Here is a 21,682-nt window from a genome sequence, read left to right as displayed (position 1 = left end):
TTGTTCCTCCTTAAATGTGACTTCCTAAATTCTCTCCTATTAAAACTTTCTGGAGCCCCTGAAGTCCCAAAGGATGAGGTTTTTTTATTTGTGCGCTCAGGTTAATTATTTCAAGAAGATGAGTCCAGATTATCCTTTATCAGTCCCACCATGGGGAAATTTGCAAGAAGGTGTTTGTGTTTTAATCACTAATGTACACAGCCACCAGGTTTGTACCATCGATGGAGTGAACTCAGCTGATCTAGTTTTATTTCCCCCTGGAAATGTCACACATTGAAATTATTGTTGCTCTTGCACAGAGACACAGGATTGTGGGGAATCATTTGAAGAGCATACTGAAGGAAAACAGACTCAGCTGACAGAAGGACGACGTTTCAATCATAACAATTAATTTATAAACGATATAAACACAACTTAGTGTTTTCTTCAGAGCATCGTGTCATAACTATGCAGATTTTAACTCTGTGTGCACAACTCATTTATTTAGTTATAGTTAATAAAAGTAAGAGACACATATTTTCAATATTTCTAGGATTATCCCTTCGGTTTGCTTAGCCAACGATTCCCGACAATCCTGTGTCCCTGTGCAAAAGCAAAATGAATTTCATTGTGTGATATTCGCAGGGTAAAATAAAATTAGATGGCTGAGTAATCTCCATATATGGTACAAATCTGGTGGCTGTGAGCATCTGAGTGTTTAAAACACAAAGATATTCTTAAGAGAATTCTGTATATATGTATACCTGATGGACATTAGTGACTGAATATTAATCTTGAACTTGTTAATGAATGTTTTTGTGACAGCTGTGTTCTACAGTCAGAATGTGTCAACCGGAGTCTGGCATTGTCTCTGAAGTTGGAAATTAATAACTCAAAGAAGTGAGTTAATGACAGTGGTGTATAAAGTACTTGAAAGCCATACTTGAGTAAAAGTACAGATATCTTACCTGAAAGTGACTTCGGTAAAAGTCACCCGTCAGAAAATGACTTGAGTAAAAGTCTTAAAGTAGCTCATATTAAAAGTACTTAAGTATCAAAAGTATCTGGTGTTAAAATGTACTTAAGTATCAAAAGTAAAAGTACAAGTACCAAAATTAAAAATGCAAAGTGCTTTTTATAGTGGTCCTATACAGACACAAAACAATCCAAAATGTTTCTCCTCAAGATTTATCTCAACTGACGGAAAAATTATAACAACAATATGAATATAATGTATGTAATGTATAATTTTACAAATTTTAAACCCTAGATGAGAGAGAGAGAGAGAGAGAGAGAGAGAGAGAGAGAGAGAGAGAGCGAGAGAGAGAGAGAGAGAGAGAGAGAGAGAGAGAGAGAGAGAGAGAGAGAGAGAGAGAGAGAGTATGTAAGAAGTAGAAAGTACACATATTTTTGTTCAAATGTAACAAGTAAAAGTAAAAAGTCGTCAGGAAAATAAATACTCAAGTAAAGTACAGATATGTGAAAAATCTACTTAAGTACAGTAACGAAGTATTTCTACTTCGTAACTTCCCACCACTGGTTAATGATTATCATCCAGTGTCATTTACATTTATTTTTGCCCAGAAAACTGCTTAAAGTGTGTACATTTGTTTTTTGTCTATCACTCAAATTACAAAATAATTAACATAAAATAATATCATCATAGGGGGAATTCTGCGGCTCCTTGGACAACTCCCGGAGAGAAATATTTGCGTATGACATTCGGGGCTTCCGTAACACGCCGCGGCCCCTGAACGCACCATAGACTGTTTTTATATAGGAACGCACCTGCCAGGACACGTGACCACCGGAGGACGAAGTGAGGAAGATTGACCAGATAAAAATGGATACGTGGGAAAAACCAGCCGCTGTTATCTGCAACTTCTGTGGAGAGGTCTTCACTCTGCCTGGTAGAACATTTACATCCTTCTCCTGGGAGTCTAATGACGTTATCTTCGCTAAAACGAGGCTGTGAGCTAGCGAGGCGGCTACAATAATTATGCTAACTAGCTCGGGTGGCTAGCCAGGCGGCTAAAAGAAGTCTGTTAGCTAGTAGTGGTGGGGGGAAAAAATCGATTCTGTTCAGTATTTTTGTTTTTTAAATTCTTTATTAACAATTATACATGTATATAATTGGCTGGCAAAGCATGACGAGGAGAGTTTCAGAGTTTAAAAGATACCTAGTGTGTATGCGGAAAGAATGCTCTCCACTGCAGGAGATATAGTAGGATATCTGTAAAGATATATATTTAGATGTATATATTTTATTTTCTATTTTAAATTTTTCATATTCTATTTCATTGTTATTCTATTTTATTCTTTTTTATTCTATTTTATACTATTTCTATTTTTATTTTATTTTTTGGGGTTGAAATTACTGAGCATTGCTTAAAGAGAGTGTGTGACCCAAGCATTTCATTGACAGTGACTACTCCATGTTATCTCTGTTCATTTGACAATAAAATCTTGAATCTTGAATCAAGTAACAGCCCAGAGGAGCACTTTAACATCTGAGCATGTTGACCAACTCCTTTTTCTGAACAAAAATGCCAATATTCCCAAATGAATTTAACATTTTGGGTCATGACCTTGCAGCCAATTTTTCTCAATTTGATTGAAGCTCTAGGTTACTCTTATTTATATGATTATTCTCAAGTTTATGTTACTCTATTATGTCTGCTTTATGTTACTGTATTGTATTTAAATAATTGTAAGTTATGTGCTGGGAGCTCAGCGTTCATGTGAGAGGTCTCCTATACAGAAAATAATTACAAAGGTCCTGTGTCCTGAATGTTCAAGGACAAAGTTTTTGCACTACCCTTTCTTAGTTTTTGGACTTCAGTTAATGTGTAGAAGACAATGTTGTTCACAGATTTAAATGTGACATTTGAAGTGAGTTGAGCAGTGTTATTTTCCTCATTTTTTGTAATGCCTTTGAATAATATGGGGTACATGAATCGCAATATATCGCAGAATCGCAATACTATTGAATCGTGGCCCAAATATCGCAATACTATTGAATCGTCACATTTTTGCCAATTCCCACCCCTATTAGCTAGAGAGTCTGTTTGCTAATTAATCTTATAAATGATAGTGTTTCAATATCCGTAATATACACAATAAATCAACAGATACAAGACGGCGAACATAAACTATTAGTTTATTACTGAGTCAATATCCTCAGAGGCTGTGTGGACAGGGTTAGCTTCTAGCTAAGCTAATGTTGAATCGTCCAGTTAATAATTAAATTCGCGCTTAACCGACTTTTTACCTTTTTCTAGATAAACTCGAATTCTTAACAAAATTATTAATATTGTTAGCATATATTTAATTAATAATGCAACTAGCTATTGACAAAATGTGAGCAAAGTAATCTAAATTTAAATACCGGCCTTATACACTCATGTGTCTCAGAAGATTGGTCATTTACAGTGATTGCTAAAATGTACATGATATCATTGTATACACTGACGTTGTATGGATCATGCTTTTTATGTCTTGTGTTGTATTCCAGAGGATGACACTGACGGCAACCTCCCTCGTGCGCTGTTGTGTGGCCACATCTTCTGCACCTCTTGTCTGCTGTCCATCCGGTGTGACGGTGTCATTAAATGTCCCGATTGTGAGGTAATATCAACAGTGGTTATTCAGTGGTCACAACTCTGGAGAGGGCAAACATGCTCTTTGGGATTTCAGTATGAACAAATTCGCCATGGGGCTAGCAAGCTACATGTGAAGGGCTTTGGAACTATCATAAATGCACGATGAAACATTTCTCAATGCTTTCGTGGCCTCATCTTGTAACTGTGAATATGGACTCTGTGTAGGGTTGCAAAATTCCGGGAATATTCAAAGTTGGAAACTTTCCATGGGAATATACGGGAATAAACTGGAAATGTTGTGGGTAATTTATACTAACTGTATTTACCTTGTCATATACAGACATAAATATAAACATTGTGTTTTGTCATAGGCTGATTTGAGCCCTGAGGAAACTTTGGGCACTTGACTATATGCTTCTGCATCTTTGTGTCATTCTTAACATAGGTCTTTGCACAGTATTTGCAAATGTACACAGCCTTTCCTTCTACATTGGATGGGGTGAAATGTCTCCACACATGAGATAGTGCACGTGGCATTGTTCTGTAGAATAAGATGAGAAAAAAGTTTGTATAAAAACGCTAATGCAATGCCAGAGATATAAATAGTTAGCCAAACAATTGGAATCGTCTGTAAAAATGTTTTATAATTGATGGATAAATGAATGGTAAAAGGCTAGATGAACAGATGAACAATCCTCAGTCAGCATGGTAATATGTTTTCCCAAAGTAATATCATCGAAACTTACCTGACTAGTCCTGCACACTACAGCAGGCCTCAATAGCCCTGCTGTAGAGTGAAGGATGCTGGGAGTTATCTGTGCATGTGATGGAAGAATGCACAGTGGAGGGTTGAAATTCAACATGCAGAGTGTGCTGCTTTCCATACATCTTTAAAATAGAGTTTTGAATGATGTTTTTATTGCTCAGTGTTTAATTTGCGTTTTTTTTTTTTTCTTCAAAATTCCCGAGCTTATCTTCCCATGGAAAGTTTCTGGAAATTTACCGGAAACTTTCTGCCCCTTTGCAACCCTAACTCTATGTTAAGTCTAATCAAACTTTGGATTAAATGCAAAACATGTTCTAGCTACTCAAGTTCGCATGGTAAATAGAAGTTGTGATCTGCATAAAGCTTGAAACTGATTATGCGAGCGACATGGCATGATGAAAAATAAAAAACTAACATCCCTCTCCATAGGTTGAGTCCCCCGTTCCTGAAGATGGTGTGCTAGATCTGCCAGAGGACAGCAGGATTATTGGCCTCATCTACACAGCTAAAATGAACAAGATGAGAAGGTTAAAAAAAAATGCTGCTCTGATTATTATTATACTGAACCACATTACTGACACGGATCTCATTGTGTAATAAGGTGGAGTAATAGCTATATTAAAGTGAACAGGTTTTTACTTTCATACTGTCTTTGGTGTTGTCATCTCCTGTAGCCACCAGTATGACCGATCAAAGAATCGCAGACAGAGCCAGTTAATGTCACCCCCTGATCTTAATGGGAATACTGAGAATACAGACCAGGTATGTTGACTTCTATGAAGAAATACAATCCATGCCTGACTGATCAGAATTCAAGCTGCTGATTATCTGTTTTATTCAGCCAGATGATATCAAGCAGATTGAGAGGAGAGTGGATGAGGCTTTGGTCCAGGCTGCAGATAATCTTGCCCAGCTGGAACACATCCATGAGGTGAAAACTGCACCAGATCAAAAACAAAACGTAACATAACTTGGATGGCTTTTTACGTATCATTTGTTTCATCTGTGCAGACTCTGACTGCTGATCAGGCAGAACAGGTGAAGAGAGAGAAAGCTCGGCTGGCAATGGAGATCAAACAAGTTGCAGACAAGGCGATACATGCAATCCATAAGTGGTATGAACAGTAACAGTCAAAAATACTTGAAGCTGTTTAATTTGGTATGTTTTCTTTATCTTGAAGCCTGTAACTTATGTGTCAACAGGAGGGATGTGCAGTTTAATCAGGTGTTAAAACCGGAGGCACAATTCTCCACCATCCAACTGAACTGTGTCCAGACGAGGATTAAGGCACTGGAGATCGCCATGAAGATGGCCAGAGAAGTACGACGTGTCCCCAACCTGGGGCAGTACTGTACCCTGGATAATGTAAGACATCTTATTCTTATTTACTTCCAAACCATAGATTGTTTATAAAGATGGACGACATAACGGTTGGACCTTGATACTCTGGATCCACATAACATCAAAAGCAAAAAAAAATTACTTCGTATCCTGGATATTTCAGCTTCATTTGTGTACAATGGGTGGAGGTGAAGACGCAATATTCCTCTTTATGTACAGTCTATGATCCAAAAAGATTCCTTGTTAAAATAGCAAGATGTTTTAAAAGTGTGTGTGTGTGTGTGTGTGTGTGTGTGTGTGCGTTAGGTTCTGGAGACATTGAAAGCTCCTGTGGATAAGCAGAGCTTTGATAATAAAAGCCTTACAATGGGTTTTGGATTAAGGTAAGTCATTTAAAGATTTTTTTATTTTTTTTTTAAATGTATTATTATGTTCCATTGGGACAAGTGCTATTTCACAACCAGCATAAACAAAAATTGTCCAATGCTTTATAAAACTAATAAAATGATTAAATATCACAACACCAGAATAAGAGACTTCTGTATATATGTAGACCTGATGAACATTAGTGATTGAATATTAATCTTGAACTTGTTGATGAATGTTTTTGTGACAGCTGTGTTCTACAGTCAGAATGTGTCAACCGGAGTCTGGCATTGTCTCTGAAGTTGGAAGTTAATAACTCAAAGAGGTGAGTTAATGATTATCATCCAGTGTCATTTAGATTTGCCCAGAAAACTGCTAAAAGTCTGTACATTTGTTTTTTGTCTATCACTCAAATTACACATCTCAACAGGCAAACAGAAAATTATGATGGCCATGAGGAGTTTCTCTCATCAGTGCCAGAACAGTGTTTTATTGTACCTTATTTAATGTAATTTTGAATTTGTTCCTTTAGACTAGCAAATATTCTTAATTTATTTAAAAAAAAAAAAAATAATGTTTTTATGAATACTACACTAAATATTACATATATTTACTTCCTTCTTGTTGTTTTCTTTTTAGCTTGTACGAATCTCCTCCTAAAGGCCACCAGTCAAGCAGCATCAACAGAAAGTCGCCTTTGTACTTGACCGAGGGCCGAAAGAAAAACTGTACCTCACCCAAACGAAGCAAGCTGCCCTCCCCACAAAGACAGAAACAGAGGAGCTCAGGAGCTGACAGTCATTCACCTCGAAGCTCCTCCACCAAACCTTCTCACCAAAGCTCAAACTTGGACATCGGTACTCCAGATGTAATTATAGAGGAGCTTGTAGACGTGGAACAACAACGTGGTGTGTTGCCAGTTCCAATCAGAACATTCAATTGCACTGGATGAACACAGAAGAAAAGCCTTAACCAATTTTTTTTATTTGTCTGTCTTCTTGCAGGTCACCCTCCCACTGGCCCTGAGCTGGCTAAAGACAGAGGGAGAAGTTCCAGGAATAGGAGAAATCAGGTTTCTGGCAAAATGAGAGATGGTAGGAACAACAGGATTATTCCAAAAAGTTAGGGTGCAAATATAAAACAACCCTCATTTTTAAACAACAGTTTTTTTTAAGAAACAATAAGAATCAACATAATCCCACATATCCTTTGTTGTTCCCTTTCCTCATCATTGTTCTCTTACCTTCATTTCTAGTGACCCAGTGGGTGGTGGTGAGCCACATTGTGAATCCAAGTCACTTCTATGTGCGTTACATGGCAGAGAGGAGGGATAGCGAGATCCTTTCCAAGAGGATCAACAAGTTTTGCAACAGAGAAGATTGCTACTTTACTTCCGGCGATTCAGTGGAGACTGGTATGTATGTCTGTCCTCTAAATGATGGAAATAGGTTAAAGCACATTACTGTCAATGGGTAAAGTTTTCATGCAATTAATGTTGAGCAAATTAGACAAAACTTTGTTTATTATCATTGCAAACTTATCAGAATCACCATCAGCAATATTTCCAAGTAGGTTTTCAACATACAAGGGATTAACGTTGGTGTTTGGTGCATAACAAATTTACTAAGTAAATATAGAAGGAATGATGACAATCTGAAGAGTAAGTTAAGTATAAGAGCAATAAGTGAAAAAACTATACAGTAACATAACATGTATAAATATGTACAATCCAAACAAACGCAGTGTGGTACAGAAGTTGATGCATAAATTGGTCTGCATGTTTGCATTTAACTGTTTAAGAATCAGAGGTTGTCTGATAGCTGCTGTATACAAAATCATTTTTATTTTAATCTCCGGGATAACAAATCAAATTAACAATTTCAGTCCTCTCCTTATCTTTCCCTGCAAATAATTTTATGAATGCATCGAACGACAGTCATCTTCTCAGAGTAAAACTTGCTTTGCATGTGTGTCATTGTTGCATCTTAAGGCTCCCTGATCTTTGTGAAGTGGATGGAGGGACTCTGGTGGCGAGCCAGTGTGGTTGAAATTCTGCAGAGTGGCTGTGTGGAGCCTGTGAAAACCTGCAAAGTCACGCAGCTCGTCAGTGTCCAAGTCTTCTTCTTTGAAAATGGCATCACTGAAACTATCACAATAAAGAGGTACAGACACAAATTGATTGGTCTACACATCAGTGTTTTCAACATTTTCTGAAAATATCCATTTGAACTGTTTAAGACTTATAGAGCTTTTTATTTATTTCAGTTTCTCTACTAATTCACTGAAATTCCAAATAATCATGTTATTGTATAAATATATAAAACTAAATGTTAGTATAAATAATCCATTGTTATTTGTCTTGATTGTAAAGAATATTTTTCTCAACTTGTATATTGAATACATCCTCCTATCTTCTGTTGTACCTTTTCAGAGAAGAGGGGAGTTCTGAGTCATCACTTGATGCTGTGAACAATCACCTGAGGAAGGTGGTTGAGACAGTACATTTGGAACTGAGTTACTTTGCTGCTCAGGCCATCAGATGTTCTCTCAAGGACCTGGTCCCTTATGACCTGGTAAGAAAACTGAGATTCATTCTATACGTTTGATCAGGTAATTTACATTTTCCCTCACAGATGAGTGGCAGAGAAAAGCTATCGCATGGTCTGACTGCCACTTTTTCCAAAGATCAAGTTTAAAGTTATAAGTTATAATTCATAGAAAAAGAAAAATTTGCCCGTTATCTACTCGCCACTATGTTGATGGAGGGGTGGGTGAAGTGTTTGAGTCCAGAAAACACTTTTTGTTTCATCTAAGTGTCCGCAAGACCTGACATTCAAATTCAACTAGAAACGAGGTCATTCACACTGTCTTAGTTCTAAATCTCCACTTTCCGAAGTAGCGAAGCTGGCAGACGTAGCCACATGGTGGTGTGCCCGAGAATACCTGAACGCAGCTCGTAGGAAGATATCAGTGGACATTCAGGCTAAAAACTCGGTGTAAATGGCGCTGTTTTAAACACTTACACTTACACTCAGATGACACCACAGGAGCAGTATGGAGGCATGTTATGTTTGGTTCAATTATATTGGATTATGCAGCCACGCTGTTTACCCCTGAGACTCCAGAAGGGTTTTGTGGACTTTACCATCCCCTCCATCTGCTGAGGGGAGAGTAGATAATGGGTGAATTTTCATTTTTTTGTGAACTATCCTTTTAAACAAAAGTGACATCACACCCCTCCATTTTTGTACAAAAACTGATAGTTCCTTACCACTGTTTTAAACCCCATGTCTGCCATTTGGCGGGAAATGTAACTCCAGCATGATGCATAGTAGAAATGTCATCGTTTTATTTCGGATACTTGATGGAGAGTACATGATCTGATTCGATTTCTGGATTAGCTCTCCGTTAATTTAGAAATTTAGAAAGAAAAATGCAGATTTTCTAGAAACTGCTTTAAGTCCTTAACACAATAACTACTAGTTCAAACCTTTGCAATTGAGTTTATAAGCTTAACTACGAGGATAATATTGGATGTTAATGTTGAAGAACTGATGATGTGTTCTTGTGTCATGTGATGAGGATAAGGAAGTCTGAGTGCCTGTTGAATTAGATAGGGTTTTGTTAAATTATGTTTATGTTTACAAATGGCAGCAGTAGAAGGAGCTGTGTTCACTGTGTGTGTGTTGTATAGACCAAAGGTTGGAGTAAAGAGGCTGAGGTGGAATTCCGCAATCTGGTTGGCGTTGCTGCGGTGGTGATGACGCCTTTGGGTCAGGACAGAGACGCTCTGTTGGTGCACCTGAGGAAAGTGCCCATTGACCAGCCCAGTGACACGCCCATCTGTGTCAGAGAGTACCTTGTTTTTATTGAAGTGGCCAGGTAACATATGCAACTTACCTGAACAAATTCTGATAAGCAAATTGGTATTTATCTAATGTTGATTCAGAGTCAAATTCAGACTTTTAAAATATTTTGCCTGGCTATTGAATTGGTCTTACTTTTTCTGTGCTCTTTCAAACCTGCTGATAGGTTTTACTCTCCAGTGACTTTGAGCAAGAGAACCTTGCTCTTCTACCCTCCTGTCTATCCCACCAACAACAGAGCGCTTAATGCAGTGGTGTCCCACATCAACAACCCTGCTGACTTCTACATCCAGCTGGTACTAAATATACACATCTGAATAAACATGCATGCACTTAGTATTATCCATATATATATATAGACACCAGAGATATAATTTAAATCAACAGTAGAAAACAATCTTTTGGGTTTAGAAGAGAGTATATGTTAAGTCTTTCAAGGAGATCAAAGAAATTACTTTTTATTTTTTTCTGCCCCTCGCCCTGACCAGGTTGACAACATGGACTCCTTGTTACTGTCTGTCAAGCTCCAGGATTATTACAATGCGACATCAGTGGCTGGTAAAGAAGACCTCAACATCTACTGCCCTTCGATAGGACAGGCCTGCGTAGCCCGCTATGATGACAAATTGTGGTACAGAGCTCAAGTCATGGGTGAGGGTACATGTGTGTACGCTTTAATTAGAGTACTGTTTTACTAGTGGGTATTTTTCATTGGTGTATTTTTTTTGTTCATGAAAGTTTATTTCAGAGGGTCCATTGATTGAAGCCTGGTTTTGTCACAGTTGCTCTGTCATGTCACCTTTTCCAAAAATCAAGTGCCCAAATTCTTTAGATTACAATTTAATTATTAAGTAACATTTATTAATTCAAACCAAAGGTGTATTACCCAGCTGAAATCAGCTCTTGTAGTTAATGTTTTGGATGTGGGAGACATGAGCAGGTGTTTAAGCATTAAATTAGGGGGGGTTTCTAAGATTTTCCTTCACTAGTAGGTCTGGGCGATATGACTTCAAATCAATATCACGATTATTCAAACTTACACCTTGATTATGAGTGTGTGTGTGTGTGTGTGTGTGTGTGTGTGTGTGTGTGTGTGTGTGTAGGTCATCCAGGGGGCAGAAATGTGGAAGTGCGGTTTGTAGATTTTGGCAATATCAAAATCCTGTCAGTCAGCGACCTGAGGATGATGAAGGATGAGTTCTTTGCCCTTCCCTCCATGGTGAGAACACAGTATTCAGTAGATTCCTATATCTTTACATTTACACTTGGTTTTTGACTGTAATGTATTAGCTTCCACTTTGATTCTGTATGAAACATCAAACAAATTGTTAACTTAAGGCCAGTTTACATTACATTAGATAAAAAAATATATTCTAGAATTAAACATTTACATTTTATGCACTAAGTTAAGTCAACGGGAACTGTTTCTTGTGCTGTGCAGGCAATCCACTGCTGTTTGGCAGACGTGACTCCACTTGACGGAGAAGCCTGGAGCGACACCTGCACCGACAGATTCATCAGCCTGGCTCACGAGAAACTGGTCTCTATTGTGGCTACAGGTGCTGTTTGCACAGTTTGGGGTGTACTTTTTTTTTTTTCTTTCAAAAAGGAGCAGATGTATGAATATAGTATATGTGTGTCTTTTATCAATCTGTATGTTCAGGTCGAAGACACAACACTGGGCCCCTGTCAGTAAGAATGTTTGAGTGCAGCCTGAACGAGCCTCAAACCAACATTGCCGAGCTGCTGCTCAATGAGGAGCTGGTCAGCTTCAAAGACAGGTGAGACTTAACCGTGTCTTCTATGGGGGTGTCTTCAATGTCTTGTGTTTCTAAGAGGATTTAAAGGATTACAATTTATTTTTCTTTACCATTAAAAGAAATAAGTTATATGTTGAAGAGCCACATCTGATTAAGCTCATCTTTTTTTTTTGATGATGATTGAAGTAGGAAAAAACTTGGAGTTAGAATATGCAGTTATTTAGCGTAGGATCATTGGAATCAAAATTTAAAAAGAATGGGATCAAGCCATCCCTATTTAATTGTATCTTTTCACATGGGTCCTCTCCTCTGTAATCTCATCCAACTCTCTCCCCCCCCAGCTATAAGTCCAAACATGCCAGTTCCCCTGGTGATGACGCCATCATATGGGACCCTCCACTGGAGCATGGTTCGGCCACAGAGGACATTGAGTCCCCAGACCAAGAAGTCCCACAGGATGAGGAGCCGTTGGAGTTTCAGCCTCAGCTGAAGCTCCCTGCTCAACTCAAAGACCTGAAAGTGAAAGTCACCCACGTCAACTCACCGAGCAGCTTCTACGTGCAGCTCACTCAGAACGACTCTCAGCTCAAAAGGTTAGCACTTTAGAAAAACAACGTGATTTGTGTTTCTTTTTATTTAGTCATTTATAATCAAGATTTTGGTTACTACAAAATACAAAATACCAAGCCGCACATAAAAAATGGTTCATAAGGGTTTGATAACGTTCTGATAAAGGTATGGGCATCAGCCCCAAACATCACAATCCGTTTGAATATTATTATATGTGTGTGTTTTACAGGGTTTGCGAGCTACTGAAGCAGGAGTGTGCCTGTACAGAGCCACATGATGTGGAGTGGAAAGCAGACATGTTCTGTGCTGCTCACATTAATGGGGTTTGGGAGAGGGGACAGATCTGCTCCGACATCACATCCAGCAACATCGCAGAGGTAAAAGATCACAGAACACCATCCAAAACCTAGTGTTTGGCTTCTATTGCATCACAGCTGTTTTACCACTGAATCAGTAAGTCAGTGTTTTGATATTACTGTCCTTGTTAAATGAGAATTTTCTTTCTGACTCCATTTTGCATGAATACAGTGAGTAATTAAAGATTTGTGTTTCAATCATACAGTGGATGATATCAACTTAATTAATTAAGTGTATGTTGTTATCACTTAAAGCTGCTTTGAACAAGTTGTACTGACTCATTGTCCTGGTTCACTCTGGCTGGTACCAGGTGATTCGCTGTGACCATGGCAACACAGAGAAAGTCCACATAAGCAACCTGCGACCTCTTCCATCCACCTTGATGGGCACTCTGGCACTGGAGTGTGCTCTTACTGATATTAGGTAACACACACTGTTTGTAGTCATGCACTAATACATACAAATCCTCAGACGGTATTGATGAAATTATATCATCACAAGGTCTAACCTGTTAGTTTCACTTTTTTCTCATCGAGATTTGTCCTTTCTGCTTTTTCTATTTCAGGCCAGCAGGAGGCGGATCCACCTGGACGGCTACAGCCTCTGACTTGTTCACCTACTACTTGACAGGAGCCTCAGCCATTATGACAGTCAAGGTCTTTCCCTCCTTCTCTCTCTTCATCTCTTACGCCTTTTGCCTTTTGATCAGGTGCCGGAAACATTTACTTTATCTACACACACACAGTAGTTTATAAAGATGAATCATTTCTTCTTCCGTAGGAGCTCTCCCTCACACACACACTTTTGTCTTTGTTACTGTAGTGACCTAGTTTTACTGGTTCTGTCTGTCGTTGTTTGATATCCAGGAGTTGACAGATGAGCGTCCGTTACCCGTCGTTCTCTTTTCCTCCAACAAGTTGGGACAGTTAATCAGCATCGCAGAGTTTCTGGCCAACGAGGGCCTCGCCCTCAAATATAGAAAACCAAGGTCTGTGTGTGTAATTACAGGTCTTAAATAACATAAGCAATCTTTGTTTTTTTCTTTTCCAGATATAGAATTTGTATGAGGTTTTAGAACCTTATTAATATACTTTTAATAAGTATTACTTTGTGCCATTAGTAAGTGATTTATCTTCAGTTCATCATCAAATGCCTGTCTAATGAAAAGTGTGTTTCCTCGCAGAGACGCTCTTGTTCAGAATCCCGAAGAAACTGATGCACAGTCTTCAGAGAGCGAGACACAAACTCACGGCTCTGATGGAGAGAAAGAAAGTACAGCTAGTCCTGATCTTCCAGCACCTTCTCTCGTTCCTTTACCCCCCTCTCTCGTTCCTTTACCCTCCTCTCTCGTTCCTTTACCCTCCTCTCTCGTTCCTTTACCCTCCTCTCTCGTCTCTACGTGCATCCCTCCTAAACCAGCCCCCCGCACCATCATGTCTGCGGAGAAGGTGATTACACCCACTCGCACACTATTATTAACCTGGATTTCATTTGAATGCAAAACTAGTAAAATATGAAGCAGTTCATGTGAGTAAATAAGATATGTAACAAATTAAAAAGACTAAGCTTTTAAAATTGTGATTCATGTTGCATTCTGGTTGTGATGTTCATTTGTGTATGTGTGTGAGCAGGTGAAGACTCAGTTGTACGACCCCCCAGAACTGCCCTGTCTGGGTCAAATCCAGATAAGTGTGTCTGCCATCGGAGAGGACGGTCTCATTTATATAAGAACACCAAATGCAGGTAAACATCAGAGTAAATCTTCATTTTGTGGATGCTGAATATATTTACAAAAATGTACATAGTAGATGCTGAATTTTTGTAACTATAGAATAAAGAATATGTGTGTGTGTGTGTGTGTCAGCGTTTCAGTTGGAGCAGCTCAAGGAGAGGATTCAGCAGAGCTTGAAAACGCTGCCCAAACAGAAGCCCTACACCTGGAAGTCGGTCCAGGGCTGTGCCGTCTATGGACCCGATATGTCGTGGTGCCGAGGTCAGCTGTTGGAGGTGCTCGGAGGACATGTTAAGGTCTGGAAAACACATACATAAAAAAGCCTTAACTCATAATATACGTGAACCATTGCCAATCAATAACAATAAATGCTACAAAAAATTACAGTTACAGTGTAAACCAGTATTGGCTGATCAATTCTGGATGAACGTTTGTCATGCTGTGGCGATTACTCAAGCAACAGTGTGTAACCATAATCCTATATTGTTTGTGTGTCACCAGGTACAATATGTAGACTATGGCCACGTGGAAATCATCCCAGTGGTCCATGTGTACCCCGTGCTGCTGTATGAAGATGTTCCTCAGCTCTGTATTCCCTGCCTGCTGCACGGAGTCAACCCTGTAAGACTTTGTCTGCATAACCACCAGTTCTTTAAAAATCAAAAGTAATCTGGTCTCAAAAGCCAAATTGACTAGCTTTTCTGCAAGTTTCTGTTATAAAACCACCCAGCAGAGGAGGATTGTTGAATGAGTTTGCTGATCTTTCTTGCATCAGGGTTCAGAATCACCCCTTCAAGTCCTAACTTGTTAAATCTTTTGCTCCTCAGATTGGCGGCAAGTGGCAGCCGCATGCTGTGGCCTTGATGAGGGAGCTGTTGAACTGCTGCGTGGAAATGCACGTCACGGTAAACTTCACACACATAAACCTGTGCATGGTGGCTACTGCCCACAGCACCGGTGGGTTGCAATAAGTGGTGTGTCAAGAATTGTTGGCATCTTTTTTGATGAGGGATCAATCGGTGTGTGTGTGTGTTAGGAGCTGCCATCTGATCCGAGGGAACCCCTCACAGTTGAGATCTTTCTGGACGGGCTGAGCCTCAGCAGGATCCTTTTTCACCATGGACATGCCTCCATGGACGGGACTCTGTCAGCACAGACGGTGTGTGTGTGTGTGTGTGTGTGCGCCCCTCGAGTTTTGTGTCACCTGATGAAGCAGTGCCGCTATACTCACCACAGGAACACCTTGTGTTTCTCTGCAGGTCCCCTCAGTGACGTCTCCTGAATTCTTCCTGGATGAATGGGACCTTAACACTGGGGTATTGTGGAAGATGACCTCACTTAAACCATATTTATAGCAATGATTTAAAACTAATGATCAACATAAAGTGTTGATACAGACCATATGATTATGGATTAAATGAATATGTAAGAGCAGTTGGTGATCCAGATAAAATAATAATTTAATCAAACAAGAGTTAAATAAAATGTTTTCATTTGCAGTATCTACCAATACTGAGTCAAATAACACTTGAGAGTATCCACTGGATTTCTTGATGCCATATGTGATTGTTGCATAATTTCAAAAGCTAAACTACGAATAAACCCATTCGCTCTCGCCTCATTGGAAATGTCGAAAAGAAGAATTTAGACTGATGCAGATGCTGTGTCTTCAGGGTTTGAAGGATCCAGAGGATCCAATCCTGGGGACCTTTGTCAACCCAAACCTGCCACAGGAGGGGGAGCGCTTTCAAGTCAGGGTGAAGCACCTGAGGACCCCCAACGAGGTAACTACTACTTATGCCAATAAAGTAATCAAGTTAGAACTGATGACAGGATGCTATAAAGATCTGAAAATCCCCTGGGGAAACGGTGTTTATCATGAAACCTGTTTTTTGTAGTTGGTCATTTACTAATAATGACACAAAACTAAAAAGTCACCAAACGATTCATCTTTTTGTGTGCGTTTGTCCTGCAGGTGTTCCTGTGGCCTTTGGATGGAACAGCAGAGGTGGAGGTGGATGGAGAGAAACTGGACGAGGCTCTGACCAGAATCAATGAAAACGTCACCAGTCTGAAACGATTCACCAACTTCCTTCAAGGTAAATTCTCACTGTTTTCACTGTACTGTCTCCGGGCAGGTTAGAGCTTTTCAAAACCATTTAAAGCTAAAAATTTGCATCAGGTCAGCTGATCTTTATTTGCAAATTAAATCTATTTAAAATGTATCTACGAATTTAAATAAAATGTTTTAATGCCAGCTGGAAACTAGTCCGATCCAGTATCACAAATTCCTCATAGTCGCATGTTTAAACATTTGTCATAAGAAAAACCCAGAGGAAGAAAGTTTTGTTCACACCTTCATGAATAAAACTTGTCACTTTTCTAGCTGCTGTAACACCGGCTCGACGACAGCAGGTGGTGTCAGTGTTGCAGATGTTTCTGACGTTTCAGTGAAGTTTGACAGACCTGGATTTCTGCTTGTGGTTTCCAGGTGCTCCGTGTCTGGCTGAGTACAGTGACGGGAAGTTCTACAGAGCAAAGCTGATGAATTTCACCACCGTGGAGCCCCTCATGATCATGATCCAACATGTGGACTATGGCTCTGAGGACACTCTGCCCATCAGCAAGTATGAGCATCTCACAGCAGGAACTAGTGACTGCACTTTCTGAACCAACAAATAACGTCAGCGGTCGAAAAATAACTTGTTAAATTTGGGGTTCAAAGATCCAGAATTCTTTGTTTTACTTTCATTTAGTAGTTTAAAACTGAATGTTTAATGTTTTAAAAACATATTTCTATAACATATTTCTTAGAGTGGACTGGGTGAAAAAATCTGCAGAGTGACTGTTTTCATACTTTGAGGGTCCCTACTGACCTAGCCTGGGTGCCAGACGAACTTAGCCCCGCCCACAACATTTGTTGTTCGGGAAGTTCGGTCTGGAGTCGCTCCGTTGGGGAGAAACTATGGCCGATCAGGAGCTGATCGGACCAATCAAATCGTCAGGGCGGGCTTTATATGATGATTGACAGATGATCTACAGTGACGTAATCAACCACGTCACAAGAGAGCGCTGCCTGCAGAGCTGAGATGTGTCGATGCTGCCATCGAGTCTGTTCCAGCAGACATCGACAGCGCATTCATTTTGAAAGAGGAACAGAGGAACGTGATCAAGGCATTTGTAGATCGAACAGATGTTTTTGCCGTCCTCCTACGGGATTCATAAAAAGTTTAATTTATCAGCTGGCCCCGATGCTGCAGCCACACAAGCAGTCATATAAATAAAAAGAGAGTGGGGGGGGGGGCGCTACGCTCCTCGGCACATATGAGACAAAAAAGACACAAGTTGGGACGCTGTTGTAGTTAATGTTGGCGCAACAAGGAAGTGTAAAACGATTAGCTGCCGTTTCTCCTCCTCGCTGGCTCCTGCAGAGCCATGACAGCGGAGCTCTGCAGCGCAGCGTGCGGATCAGCAGCTCCGTGGATTTCTGGTAGGGACGGATCTCTCTCAGAGCCCCGGGCCGGTCGTGGTCCCGGTCCCGGGCCGGTCCCGGGGCTCTGAGAGAGATCCGTAGCGGGCTTCTTCACGCCGCCGGCGGCCGGGGCTCTCACGAGCAGCCCTGGCCTCCTGCTGCTTCCTGGGGGCTTTGCCTCCGGTGGATATACGAGCGGCATTAGCAGCATTTCCATTGATTTATTTAGAGAGTGAAAAAACTCGTGAAACAGACAACTGGCAACAACTATGCGTCGCTTGACATACGTCACATACTACGTTGCTCTGATTGGTTGTAGGTCTATCCAATTGAGCGAAGAGGCATTTTGTTTCCTGGTTCTGTTGAAACACGCCCCATAATCACAGCCCAATGGAGCGGTCTCAGACTCATATTCTGACTAGAATAATGAGTATGACAACGTCAGGCTACTACTGACCCCCATCAAGTCCAGAAAATGTATTGTACACAATATTGGCCCTTTAAACCTACAGGTTTACTGTGGACACCAGTAGCCTCCACAGGTCATTAGACAAGTTACTCTACTCAGGATAGTTCCATTTTCCATTTTATGTTTATATTCTTTTTGTAAAATTCTCTGTCATTATATTTACATTTTCCCCATCATGTCCCTCCCGGTCAGGCTGCGTCAGTTGCCAGCTGAGCTGCTGAATTTCCCCCCCAAGGCCCTCAAGGTCAAAGTCGCCGGCTTCAAGGCTCCGAGTGTCAACATGGAGGAACAGGTTCTGCCCTACAGCCCCAACTGGAGCGTGAAGGCTGCACTGGAGATGATCGACCTGCTGCAGAACATCACAGCCTGTGTCGTGGTACAACACAGCAACAAATAAGAAGACCACATGATGCTGCACTGATTTTCACATGGATTAAAAGAAAACGAGTGACTAAAGTAAAAAGAGAGAAATGACTTATTTTCTGTATCTTACACTCATGCACCTTCCGTCTTGTTTTTCTGTTTAGGCTCATGAACCAGAGCTCACAGTTCTGCTGTACGACGAGGACGGAGAGTTGGTTCATCTGCCTCTGGTGAGCAGCGGCCTGGCCGAGCTCGAGTGAAGCCGAGTGGAGACAAAATCCTGGTCTCACGGTTCATGTGAGTTTACAGCTAATTTAAAATCTGAACGTGTCTGATAGGGCTACAGGATATTATGAAAAGATGCGATAACGTCGTTAATATCATGATGACGATATGATCTGCAATTAATAAACAAACAGTCCCTGACACTAGGGATGCACGATATATCTAAAATCTATCTTCCTTGCGATAAAGACGATAAATGGTGTTTCTCACTCTGCATGTCAATATATTTGGCCGATCAGATGGAGCCTTGCTGCCCTAGATGATAAATTAAGGACATTCAGATCATTGACGAGTTTTTCTATCAGGAGAAGGCGCACAGCCCGGCTGCAGCACCAGCAAGTCTGGGGCACTTTTTGTTTGTTGTTTTTAGCGTTTGTCAGTAATTTACATCGTCTCTCGTGTCTCTGCCATTCGCGCTGGGCACTGCACCGACTGCGTCCAAACAAACGCAGCACGAAGCCGTCTCCTCCAGCTCTACATACATTTACTAAGTTTACAAATAGTTTTTACTCAGAATGAGTTAATACACGTGTGTCCGATCTGTGTGTGTGAGAGAAAAACAGTTAGCAGCTGATGAATGTGCTGCTATGAATAAAGATTTAACTCGTTAATAAAAGTATCGATCATTATATGATTATCAGTGTTGATAATGTGACAACAAACAAATAAACTTTCGAATTTCAGCGAGTCAGAGGTGTCAGCCGAGAGAGAGAAAGCCGCTGCTCTGTCAAATTCAGTTTTCTCTCTATTCTATTCTTCTCTTCCGACAACGATTCACTGATAGAAAAACTCGTCAATGATCTGAATGTCCTTAATTTATCATCTAGGGCAGCAAGGCTCCATCTGATCGGCCAAATATATTGACATGCAGAGTGAGAAACACCATTTATCGTCTTTATCGCAAGGAAGATAGATTTTAGATATATCGTGCATCCCTAGTGTCCGATAACTTTCATGTTACTGACAACTGTTGTGTTAATGTTGCCTGGAAGAAAACTACTGTCCATTGATTAGAATGTGACTTACCTTGACTGTCCACATCAATGTCACAAGTTAGAGTTGTTATTTATCGTATTAGATTAGACAGAAAATGCATCGGCTAAACTTTATGAAGCTAATTTCCCTGGTTATAGTTTCTCCATTGATTTTCTGCTTGTTTTTAAAACCCAAATTTTGAATTGTGAAATGTTGGTTGGACAAAATAAGTACATTATCTTTCTGGCATTTTCTACACAAAATAATACATTTCTTCATAAACATGCTGCAGTCCTGGAGCTGAATCTTAAATTGTACTACAAAACCGTATATTTCATTGGTTTGACCATAATGTTTTGAGCTGCTGTTAAATTCCTCCTCTTGTCTTTATCCGCAGGTTTACATGCTGACGTCCTGTTTTGTTGTTTTAATTATACTGCTGTTTTAAGTTTTAACAGGATGCAGAGAATGTGCACTTGTCTGTCACAGTGTTCTTTTAGAGCAGTGATTCTTTTTAAGTTTGTTTCCAACTGTTGTGTTGGAGTGAAATGTGTTGACTTGGCACTTTGTTTTTGAGTAGTGCCACTGTATGTTACAGGTTAAAGTCGTCTTACTTTCTGCCTTCAGTTTGCTTTGTAACTAAATATAGAAGGATGACAAGACATACAGACCCCAAAGGGTCTGTATCTCCACCTGGTGTCTGCCTGCAATGTTGCATATAATATCCTCCTCGATACCGTTAGCACGAAATTTTCGCAATTCTTGGTACCCAATTTGATATCTTGGCAAAAAACAAACAAAACGCCCTCAATAAATCCCAACCCCACATACTAAACACAAGTGGCTTCAAGTAATACAATAAAGTGATAGTAATTAATAAAAAGACGTAACATTGTAAAACAGAACAGTGGCATGTAGGAAAATTTAGATGTCAGTTATCAGGTATAATCAATGACTAAGAAAAGAAAACACGCAGACACACACACTTTTTTTTCATTTTGGCATCGACTTGGTACCAATGCATCAGTTCTAGTAACATCCCTATTCATGTTGATTGTTTCAGTTACTGATGGGCAGTTTGTGATAATCATTAAACATCCTTGGACAAGAAATTCATGAACATGCTGCAGTCCTGGAATTGAAGAATGAAGATATATCACTCCTTGATTTAATTATACTGCTGTTTTAAGTTTTAACATGATGCAGAGAATGTGCAATTGTCTGTCAGTGTTCTTTTAGAGCAGTGATTCTTTTTAAGTTTGTTTCCAACTGTTGTGTTGGAGTGAAATGTGTTGACTTGGCACTTTGTTTTTGAGTAGTGCCACTGTATGTTACAGATTAAAGTCATCTAACTTTCTGCCCTCAGTTTGCTTTGTAATTAAATTAAGAAGGATGTCAAGACTGTCTGTATCACCACCTGGTGTCTGCCTGCAATATTGCATATAATATCCGCCTCCATGTTACAAGATAGGAAATGCATCAACTTAAAATTTCAAAGCACACGTTATTAATAAATATTTCTCTGGTACTAATTTTTACACTGATTTAAGTTCAAGTGTCGACGTTTCTTATAAGTTAAGTCTTATTCAGTTATAGGCTATAAACACGAGGTAAAACGTCATGATTGCCAGCTGAGACGTGATTGGCCACAGGAGGACAGAGTCTGAACTGGGATATTTTGGCTTCAATTCTGAAGGAGCCGCATCATCCATCTCTGTTTACAGGCTATGGTCCTGACCAGAAGAATCACTCCAACAACAATTAACAAAACAAAGACG

The 21,682-nt window shown here is 39.9% G+C and overlaps 1 protein-coding gene across 1 annotated transcript; it reads left to right on the top strand.

Annotated features, from left to right (window-relative positions):
• Positions 1–1,822: 1,822 nt before the first annotated feature.
• On the top strand, positions 1,823–18,904 carry rnf17 (ring finger protein 17). The gene is made up of 37 exons (XM_061089097.1): positions 1,823–1,889; positions 3,494–3,606; positions 4,777–4,874; positions 5,022–5,109; positions 5,189–5,278; positions 5,359–5,462; positions 5,551–5,713; positions 5,996–6,072; positions 6,306–6,380; positions 6,695–6,963; positions 7,060–7,149; positions 7,311–7,469; positions 8,046–8,217; positions 8,487–8,628; positions 9,750–9,937; positions 10,088–10,217; positions 10,410–10,572; positions 11,025–11,140; positions 11,363–11,480; positions 11,585–11,702; positions 12,023–12,274; positions 12,481–12,628; positions 12,919–13,031; positions 13,174–13,264; positions 13,475–13,596; positions 13,792–14,056; positions 14,240–14,351; positions 14,473–14,636; positions 14,842–14,961; positions 15,168–15,245; positions 15,377–15,499; positions 15,600–15,656; positions 16,014–16,124; positions 16,316–16,439; positions 16,832–16,967; positions 18,474–18,657; positions 18,809–18,904. The coding sequence occupies exons 1-37, from the start codon at positions 1,823–1,825 to the stop codon at positions 18,902–18,904; spliced, it is 4,836 nt and encodes a 1,611-aa protein (XP_060945080.1).
• Positions 18,905–21,682: the final 2,778 nt, after the last annotated feature.

The sequence above is a fragment of the Limanda limanda genome, chromosome 16 (genome assembly GCF_963576545.1).
Source record: "Limanda limanda chromosome 16, fLimLim1.1, whole genome shotgun sequence".
Classification (NCBI taxonomy): domain Eukaryota; kingdom Metazoa; phylum Chordata; class Actinopteri; order Pleuronectiformes; family Pleuronectidae; genus Limanda; species Limanda limanda.
The sequence above is the reverse complement of the archived record's forward strand: the minus strand, read 5'-3'. Positions and strand labels throughout refer to the sequence as shown.